The sequence below is a fragment of the Babylonia areolata genome, chromosome 23 (assembly GCF_041734735.1).
Source record: "Babylonia areolata isolate BAREFJ2019XMU chromosome 23, ASM4173473v1, whole genome shotgun sequence".
Classification (NCBI taxonomy): Eukaryota; Metazoa; Mollusca; class Gastropoda; order Neogastropoda; family Buccinidae; genus Babylonia; species Babylonia areolata.
This window is the reverse complement of record NC_134898.1, coordinates 47855258-47865938: the sequence shown is the minus strand read 5'-3', so window position 1 is coordinate 47865938 and position 10681 is coordinate 47855258. Positions and strand designations below refer to the sequence as shown.

The following is a 10681-nucleotide window of genomic DNA, read 5'->3' as shown; positions in this document are numbered from 1 at the left end:
TTGTGCATACAGAGAGAGAACTGCCATTGCTACGTCTACTACTGCTACTACTACTACTACTGCTGGTGCTGGTGCTGCTGCTACTACTACAGTTCCCACATGTAGCCCTCTGCACAGATGGTGCTCTCCCCGTCCACCAACCGCTCGCGCAGGTTTGTGTACGCAGAGAGAACTACTACTGCTACTTCTACTACTGCTACTACTGCTGCTGCTGCTACTACTACTACAGTTCCCACATGTAGCCCTCTGCACAGATGGTGCTCTCCCCGTCCACCAACCGCTCGCGCAGGCCTGTGTAGGCAGAGAGAACTACTACTGCTACTTCTTCTACTGCTACTACTACTACTACTACTACTGCTGCTGCTGCTGCTGCTGCTACTACTACTACTACAGTTCCCACATGTAGCCCTCTGCACAGATGGTGCTCTCCCCGTCCACCAACCGCTCGCGCAGGCCTGTGTACGCAGAGAGAACTACTACTGCAACTTCTTCTACTGCTACTACTACTACTACTGCTGCTGCTGCTGCTGCTACTACTACAATTCCCACATGTAGCCCTCTGCATAGATGGTGCTCTCCCCGTCCAACAACCGCTCGCGCAGGCTTGTGTACGCAGAGAGAACTACTACTGCTACTTCTACTACTGCTACTACTACTACTGCTGCTGCTGCTGCTGCTATTACTACAGTTCCCACATGTAGCCCTCTGCACAGATGATGCTCTCCCCGTCCAACAACCGCTCGCGCAGGTTTGTGTACGCAGAGAGAACTACTACTGCTACTTCTACTACTGCTACTACTACTACTGCTGCTGCTGCTGGTGGTACAGTTCCCACATGTGGCCTTCGGCATAGTTGATGCTCTCTCCAACCGCCAACCTCTCGCACAGGCCTGCATATGTAAAGAGAGAACTACTACTATTACCACCTTTTTTTGCTACTATTATCACTACTACTACTGCTGCTGCTGCTGCTGCTACTACTACAGTTCCCACATGTAGCCCTCTCCAACCACCAACCTCTCGCTCAAGCCTGTGTATGTAAAGAGAGAACTACTACTACTACCACATTTTTTCTGCTACTACTACTACTACTACTACTACAGCTACTACTGTTGCTGCTGCTGCTACTACTACTACAGTTCCCACATGTAGCCCTCGGCATAGATTATGCTCTCTCCGTCAGCCAACCACTCGCTAAGGTCTGTGTATGCAGAGATAACTATTACTACTACTACAACTACTACTACAACAACAACAACTACTACTACTGCTGCTGCTGCTACAGTTCCCACATGTGGCCTTCGGCATAGATGATGCTCTGTCCATCCGCCAACCGCTCACGCAGGCCTGTGTCTGCAGAGAGATAACTGCTGCTACTACTACTACTACTGCTGCTGCTGCTGCTGCTGCTGCTGCTGCTACTGCCACTACATTTCCCACATGTAATCCACGCGACAGATGATACTCTCTCCGTCCGCCAATCGCTCGCGCAGGCCTGTGTATGCAGAGAGAACTACTACTACTACTACTACTACTACTACTACTACTACTGTTCCTACATGTAGCCCTCTGCACATGTGATGCTCTCTCCGTCCGCCAATCTCTCGAGAAGGCCTGTGTATGCAGAGAGAGAACAACTACTGCTACCACCTTTTTTCTGCTGCTGCTGCTACTACTACTACTACTACTACTACTACAGTTCCCACATGTAGCCCTCTGCACATGTGATGCTCTCTCCGTCCGCCAATCTCTCGAGAAGGCCTGTGTATGCAGAGAGAGAACAACCACTGCTATTTTCACTGACACGTGGAGTGATGGCCTAGAGGTAATGCGTCCGCCTAGGAAGCGAGAGAATCTGAGCGCGCTGGTTCGAATCACTGCTCAGTCGCCAATATATATATTTTCTCCCCCTCCACTAGACCTTGAGTGGTGGTCTGGACGCTAGTCATTCGGATGAGACAATAAACCGAAGTCCTGTGTGCAGCATGCACTTAGAGCACGTAAAAGAACCCACGGCATCAAAAGGGTTGTCCCTGGCAAAATTCTGTAGAAAAATCCAATCCGCTTCGATAGGTAAAACAAAGAAAGGTGCACGCAGGAAAAAAAAAAAAAAAGAAAAAAGAAAAAGAGAAAAAAAAGGGTGGCGCTCTCAGTGTAGCGACGTGCTCTCGCAAGGGAGAACAGCCTAAATTTCACACAGAGAAATCTGTTGTGACGAAAAAGAGAAATACAATACAAATACTACTACTACTACTACGACAACGACTACTACTACTGCTGCTGCTGCTGCTTCTGCTGCTGTTACTACTACTACTGGTACTACTTCAACTGCTGGCCACGTTATTTATCTGTTCATTTCAATCCCCCCAAAACATCAAGACAAGCATGTGTATGTTCTGTATTGTCCGTATAATCTGTGTAACTTATTTGGGATATAAAGGCTATGCCAGTCCAGTCTTAAATAAAAGCTAATTATTTGTGTTAGCACATTTTCTTCTGTCATTGCTGCTGTGAGCACACATGTCAAATGATCGGTATATAAGGACAAGCTCGGTTTTTTTTTAGGAAGAGTGTGGGTTTGTTCCAATGTACCAACATAGCTGTTGTGCTGACCACCTTGTTGTACTGCTGTGAAACATGGACGACGTATCGCCGTCACATTCAACAACTTGAGCAGTTTCACCAGAGATGCCTACGAAAGATCCTCGGCATAAAGTGGCAAGACAGGCTCTCCAACCTCCAGGTCCTAGAGAGGAGCGGCCTGCCCAGCATCGAAAGCCTGCTGATCCAGTGCCAGCTACGCTGGACAGGACACGTTGTCCACATGACAGACAGCAGGATCCCGAAGATGCTCTTGTCTGGCCAGCTGAAGGTAGGCCACCGTGAACTTGGAAGACCCTGCAAGCGCTTCAAGGACACCATGAAGACAAACCTCAAAGCCTGTGACATAGACATCGCTTCCTGGGAAACTGGTGCCCTTGACCGCTCTCGCTGGAGGATGCTGTGCTCTAGTGGCATAAAGACATTTTAAAACAAGAGAACGCTGGCCATTACGGAGAAGCATGAGCGAAGGAAGCAGGGCTCAACTTCTGGAAACGTTTTCCCTTGCAACACCTGTGGGAAGTGCTGCACATCCAGAATCGGCCTCTTCTCCCATAGGAGGACACACACCTACAGATAAACCTGCCTGCCTACTCATCCGTCGGTCCGACGGGAGGCTCCATTGTATTGTACCTTTTAGCTTGCCTGTGTGCTAGCTGAACCAGTAACACATGCAGCATTGAGTTGTGTACCTTGTGAATGGAGATAGTTACCACTCTTTACTACTGGGAGCAAGGTGGCAGAATTGTTAAAACGCTCATCTGCCAATACGGAGAGTCCGTGAAGGTCTGGGTTCGAATCCTGCTCTCGCCCTTTCCCCCAAGTTTGACTGGAAAATCACCCCCGAAAACGGAGTATGGCTGCCTACATGGCGGGGGTAAAAACGGTCATACACGTAAAAGCCCACTCGTGTGCATACGAGTGAACGCAGAAGAAGAAAGAAGACTGGAAAATCAAACTGAGCGCCTGGTGATTTGGATGATGCGATAGACTGAGGTCCTATGTGGTGGTGCAGCTCGCATTTGGCGCACTGAACATAGCGACGAGAGTGTTGTTCTCTGGTAAAATTCTGTAGAATAAATCAACTCTGATAGCTACCAAAAAAAAAAAAAAAAAAAAAAAAAAAAAAAAAAAAAAATATATATATATATATATATATATATATATGCATGCACTCAGGTCTGAAGCGTGTTCGGTTACGCAGCTGGTCAAGCATCTGCCTGGCAGATGTGGTGTAGCGTATATGGATTTGTCCCATAGCAGTGACGACTCCTTGAGAAACTGAAGCTGAAACTACTACTGCTACTGCTGCTGCTACTACTACCACTCACGTCTTGTGGTGTGCGGTGTTCTCTCTCTCTCTTTCTCTCTCTCTCTCTGTCTTTCTCACTCACTCACTCTGTGTGTGTGTGTGTGTGTGTGTGTGTGTGTGTGTGTGTGTGTGTGTGTGTGTGTGCGCGCGCGCGTGACACCACCAGTGTAACAACAAGGAACCAACACATACACACATTAAAAAGAACATGATGGTTCATTCTTTTTTCTTCTTTTTTTTTTTCTTTCTTTCTTTCGTTCTTTCTTTATTTCGTTTTCGAGTTTGACTCACATGTGACTTTTTGGCGGCTAAATCATCATTTTCATGTATTCATTCATTCTGTTTTCTTTTTCTTTCTTGCTTCTTTGATTGATGGATCAATTTCCCTCTTCCTTTCTTTTACAAGTTTTAATCGAACATGACTTACATTAGGGTGCCGTTTGTTGCTTTTATTTTATATATATATATATATTTTTTTTTTTTTAATTTGTTTTTCAAACTTTTTTTAATTCGTTTTTTACGTTTACATTTTTCACATGAATACAGAAAACATTTACATAAGAAATGAAAATGCATCATGAATATATCAACTGTGTATTCAACATTTTACGTATCAACGTAGTAGAACGCTAACTATATGTCCTAATAGATGTATATAGAGGTTCATGTGTATACAGATCTGAAGAAGGACATATTTAAATATGAAAAAAAGACAGATAGATAAATAAAAAGATAAATAAATAAAGGAAGAAGAGAGGGGGAAAATGACAGAGAGAGATTTAAAAAAAAAAATCTTCATTTCTACTCTACAGTGCTCCATATGAAATGGACCAATGGTACTGATATGTGTGTCCCAGAAATATATGCACATGTCTCTCTACATTTGTACATTAAAAAAAAAAATGTTTGTGTTATCACGAAAACAAAAGTAAAATAAGCAATCTAGTATACAAGCAGGTGTATAACTATTGTCACGAAATTCAATGTGCTTTTACATAGGCATCAGAATTCAAGTCTTGTATTTCTTAAGATGTAAAGAAAGAAAGTTGGTTGTTTTTGCTCTGGATACTGTGCCGCGGTTCGCGCTTTATTTGACTTGACTCTGACTTGACCCATGCTTCAAATGGGGCACATTCCCAACTTTGAAGTCTACTCTCTGGTCATACTCATTCGTGTTACTGTTTTGTTGTTGTTGTTGTTGTTTTGTTAACCTATGTTTGTTTCTTTTGCTTATTTGTTCATTTGCTTGCACCCCCCTCCCATATACATATATATATATATATATATATATATATATATATATATATATATATATATAAAGGTCCACATTTGCGTGTACTATGTGTGTATGTGTGTGTGTGTGTGTGTTCCACAAGAAAAAAAAAAGCAATAACAACAACAAAACAAACAAAAAGCAAGCAACTTATTTTTGTCACTTAAAAAAAAAACCCACACACACAAAAAAACAAAACAAACACTATTAAAACACCCAACAACAACTTTTATATTTTTTAAACTGCCCTTCTAACAGCAACTAATTACCTACCAAATTATCATTTCAAACGAAAACACCGCGCATGCAAAAACAAACACAAACAAGATGACTGGAAAGAACTGAATTTTTCCTATTTTTATGTCAAATTTGGTGTCAACTGACAAAGTATTTGCAGAGGAAATGTCAATGTTAAAGTTTACCACGGACACACAGACACACAGACACTTGGACACACACACACACACACACACACACACACACAACACACACACACACACAGAGACAACCGAACACCGGGTTAAAACATACTTTGTTTACACAAGTGAGTCAAAAAACAAATAAACAAACAAAAAACAAACAAACAACAACAACAACAACAACAAAAACCAACAACAAAAAAACAAAGGAAACCACAGCTCACCTTTTGGCTTCATTGTCTGTCTTTGTTTTGACAAAGACAAAACAGTGGGGCAAGAACTGTCAACGAAAACGGGTGAGTGCTCTGCCCTTGGTAATAACTGGACCAGCTACTGACGCTCCTTTGTTTTCGTGTCGGACTCGAGGGGGCTTTTATATATTTCAGGTCTGGACAAAAACGTAAATCTGGGTCAAACGCCCACTTTCAAAATATCGGAGAGGTCATGTGATACAGAACACCAATGACACTTTTATCGCTTTCGCTTGACAGCCAGTTTAACGGACTGGATGTACCCCCCTTCTCATTCTTACCCCCTAGCCATATTTATTTATTAAAGAGATGTTTTGATAGGCTAAAAAATGTTCAAATCAAAGGAAAATGTGAAATAGGAATAGTAGGAGAGGGTTGGGAGTAATTTTGTGGTATTTCAGTATAACCACTGTCTTAATTAATCCAGATTTAGGCCTTGTGGTAGTTCCGGTACGGCTCAGATCTACCCCCTCGGACATTTCTGGGAGTTCCCTGACTTTGCAGTTCAGCATGGGGACAATTTCAGTACACCCAGAACTACTCCCCCCCCCCACCACCACCACCCGCCTCTTCAAAGAACGTGTGTGTGTGTGTGTGTGTGTGTGTGTGTGTGTGTGTGTGTGTGTGTGTGTGAGACTCTCTTTGTGGATGACTCCCTTTCTTTGTGTGTGTGTGTGTGTGTGTGTGTGTGTGTGTGTGTGTGTACGCGTGAGTGTGTGTGTGAGAGAGTTTATCTATGTGTCTGCTTGTGTGTTTATGTGTGTGTGTTTATGTGTGTGTGTGCGCGCGCGCTCGTGCTTTTGTATGCATGTGTGTTTTAAGCGTCTACATAAGTAAGCGTTCAGAAAAAAATGCACTCACACACGATAACACGCACAAATACATACACACACACACCTCCGTGCGCGTGCAAATGTGCTCACACGAGGGCACACATGCTCGCACGGAAACAGAAATATGTACATGTATATGTACATGTATACCCGCACCCACTCAGAGAAGACGGATAGTCAGACAATCACGTGTGTCTGTCTCTCCCACACCCACCCCTCTCTCTCTCTCTCTCAATCCCAGTCTCTGCAAATCGTCAATAATATGTACATTTGTATTTGTATTCATTTTTATCACAACAGATTTCTCTGTGTGAAATTCGGACTGCTCTCCCCAGGGAGAGCGCGTCACTACACTACAGCGCTACCCTTTTTTTTTGTATTTTTTCCTGCGTGCAGTTTTATTTGTTTTTCCTGTCGAAGTGGATTTTTCTACAGAATTTTGCCAGGAACTACCCTTTTGTTGCCGTGGGTTCTTTTACGTGCACTAAGTGCATGCTGCACACGGGACTTCGGTTTATCGTCTCATCTGAATGACTATGGTCCACAAGGTGTAAAATTATAATACGTTTTCTATTCCTTCTTCTTCTTTCGTGGGCAGCAACTCCCACGTTCACTCGCATGTACGCGAGTTGGCTTTTATGTGCCTGACAGTTCTTATCCCGCCATGTAGGCAGCCATACTCCGTTTTCGGGGGTGTGAGTGCTTGGTATGTTCTTGTTTCCATAACCCACCGAACCCTGACATGGATTACAGGATATTTAACGCGCGTGTTTGATCTTCTGCTTGCGCATACATGTTGTAGTAGGGGGTTCAGGCACAAGCAGGTCTGCACATATTTTGACACCGGGAGATCGGAAAAATCCCCACTACCCTTTACCCACCAGGCGCCGTTACCGAGATTCGAACACGGAGACCCTCAGATTGAAAGTCCAACGCTCTAACCCCCACTCGGCTATTGCGCCAGTCGTTTTCTATTCCAAGACCTGTGGTTTGACTGATAAATGCGGTCGCCAAAACAGGACCTCGAAACGTCCAGGCATAAAACGTTGCATCAGCAGCGCGAAATGGATCGGCCAATACTCTGCACCACTGACTCTAGTCTCAGGCCCGAACACTCCGTAGGAAAACCACAGACCTCGAAGTTTGGTTGGTTCATTGTACGATACATATCTTTGGACGATGAGTGTTGTGGTTTTCGTAACAATACTACTATTAATAATAGTAACAGTAATTATAGTATTTATATAGGGAGCAGCGACGGGAGGCTATCTTGGGTAAAGGTGGGTTTTTAGGCCAGACTTGAAAGAGCTGAGTGCGGAGACCTGAGTTGTGTGTGTGTGTGTGTGTGTGTGTGTGTGTGTGTGTGTGTGTGTGTGTGTGTTTGATTACTATCATTATCATTATTATTATTGTTAGAGTAGTCGTAGAAGTAGTAGTAGTAATAATATTTGACTATGTTTTACATGAAAAGGCGCAATATGTCAAATCATTGTTATCAGTAGTATAAGTATCAGTATATTTTACAAATGTTTACGTCAGGGTGTCCACAGATACACCCATGTTTTTTTTTTTAAACCGTCACCCTTGCGTTTATTATTTAAGAAACAGAAAACACTGAACTAAAAGCCTTCCAATTAACTTTTATAGCCTTTCGGGAACAAATTCCTTTCTTTTTTCACCTCTCACGTGTCCAAGTCGCGATAACATAGATGGATCAGAAATCTAGAGTTCTAGATGGGTTTTTTTAGCAAAGTCACGGTGGTTCGACAGATAATACTGCCCTGTCATGTCCTTGAAAACACAGGTCATACGAGTGTCGACAAACAAACGAAGGTACTTGTATCGCAAGTAAGGGCAGAGATGAGTTCAATAACTTGCTGTCACTGGGGGTCAAGTTTTGGCCATGTTCGGGGTCACGTTTTGGCCATGTTCGGGGTCAAGTTTTGGCCATGTTCGGGGTCACGTTTTGGCCAGGTTGGGGGGTCAAGTTTTGGCCATGTTCGGGGTCAAGTTTTGGCCAGGTTGGGGGTCAAGTTTTGGCCATGTTCGGGGTCACGTTTTGGCCAGGTTGGGGGGTCAAGTTTTGGCCAGGTTGGGGGGTCATCTTTTGGTCATGTTCGGGGTCACGTTTTGGCCAGGTTGGGGGGTCACGTTTTGGCCATGTTCGGGGTCACGTTTTGGCCAGGTTGGGGGGTCACGTTTTGGCCAGGTTGGGGGTCAAGTTTTGGCCAGGTTGGGGGGTCAAGTTTTGGCCAGGTTGGGGTCAAGTTTTGGCCATGTTCAGGGTCAAGTTTTGGCCAGGTTGGGGGTCAAGTTTTGGCCATGTTCGGGGTCAAGTTTTGGCTAGGTAGGGGGTACTTGACGTAATCTTGATTTGAAACAACGATATCGTCGTTTTTGAAACGCCGAGAAAAAACACCTGACTTCATGAAAAACACTTGACTTCTTCTTCTTCTGCGTTCGTGGGCTGCAACTCCCACGTTCACTCGAAAAACGCGAGTGGGCTTTTACGTGTATGACTGTTTTTTAACCCGCCATGTAGGCAGCCATACTCTGCTTTCGGGGGTGTACTTGACTTCAATTAAGGGGTTTTGTCAAGTTGTTGTCGCGAAACTCGGTTCTACTGGTATCTGAAATGTGTAGCGAGTCCTTGAAATGTACTCGCGGGTACATAAAAACAAGTACGTTCTTGAGTGGGACAAACTGAGAACTGGGTCACTTGCAAAGCGTACACTTATCTCGGCGCTTGTTTTCCTCGGTGATCGGAGGAGTAGACCATGACAAATCTCCCGGATAAAACTAGTTGCTCTCGGACGGCAAAACCGGATAGATCTGGAATGACAGTTTTGTTCATGGTTGCCATGTGGCTTAGGTCGGGGGTTCACGCTAACTCGTACTTAGCTAAATAATCTGTAAGGCCGAGATGGTTACCGTGTGTCCATTTTTTTTTTCCTTGGGAACATGTCAAAATGAGTTCAGCAGACACCGAAGAACATTAATTTTTAACACTAGTCTACATCATTCCTAGGGTGGAGTGGGGGGTGGGGGTGTACGGTAACCTCCTCAGCCTTGCGGACTTAGAGATGGTGTATCAAAAGTGTTAAAAGACCCGTGGCCTTTTTTTAAAGCTATCGGGACAGGGGATTTTTGTATTCACTCTGTCTAGGGCTCGGCTTAAGGAGGCAGGGCTCGATCTTCTTATCCCCCGCTGTTTTAATTAACCTTTCCCCCGACTGAAATCAGGATCTCTCACACCTGAAGGGGGAGGGGGGGGGGAGAGGAATACCTGAGTAAAGCACCTTTCCTCCCCCAAGGACACACAGCCCCATGCTGAAACAGAGTCCCGAAGAACCGTGATCACTGGTGGACACTGGATCCTTCTAGAAGACCAATGCCTCAAAAGATTCTGCCACGGTCTCTCCATCTATTAGTATGATAACGATTCTTTAAAAAAGGTAAAAAAAACAAACAAACAAACAAAAACAAAACAAACCAAAAACAACAACAACAAAAAAACAACAACAAAAAACAAAACAAACAACAACAACAAACAAGCAAATATACAAAAAACCACAGAAACATACGTATCATTCTTACCTGATTCAAATTACTTGCTGTCTAGTAATTAATCCCATGACCAATCGTAGTTATGGAGAGATGGCTTAGACTGATGGAGCGAATGAGTTTCTGAAGGAGAAAAAAGGCAAAGAAAATTCAAAGTCATCACACACACACACACACACACACACACACACACACAGAGGAAAAATGAAAATGTTGTTTGTCTCCCGCTATCTTACCTGTGGTATACATGTAGGCTGCTGACAAAGGTAAAAATCAACAGGAAATAGCCCAAGGACAGACACTGAAAACAGCAACGTGGGTCCTACATTACCTAACCCTTCTTTAAATACATAGAAGTCGACAAGAAATAGTCCATGGACGAATAAAAAAAAAATCACAAAGTTAAGAAAGTCACGTTTTAGTCCACC

General features: G+C 43.9%; 1 protein-coding gene across 1 annotated transcript in view; it reads right to left on the bottom strand.

The window, feature by feature from the left end:
* Positions 1-10408, bottom strand: part of LOC143298152 (betaine--homocysteine S-methyltransferase 1-like) — a 23359-nt gene extending 12951 nt beyond the window's left edge. The window contains exons 1-2 of the mRNA XM_076610886.1: positions 10287-10408; positions 5830-5993 (exon numbers count right to left, since the gene is read on the bottom strand). Of these exons, the coding sequence (XP_076467001.1) occupies positions 5830-5842 (13 nt within the window). The 5' untranslated portion in view covers positions 5843-5993; positions 10287-10408. The remainder of the gene's footprint in view (positions 1-5829; positions 5994-10286) is intronic.
* Positions 10409-10681: the final 273 nt, after the last annotated feature.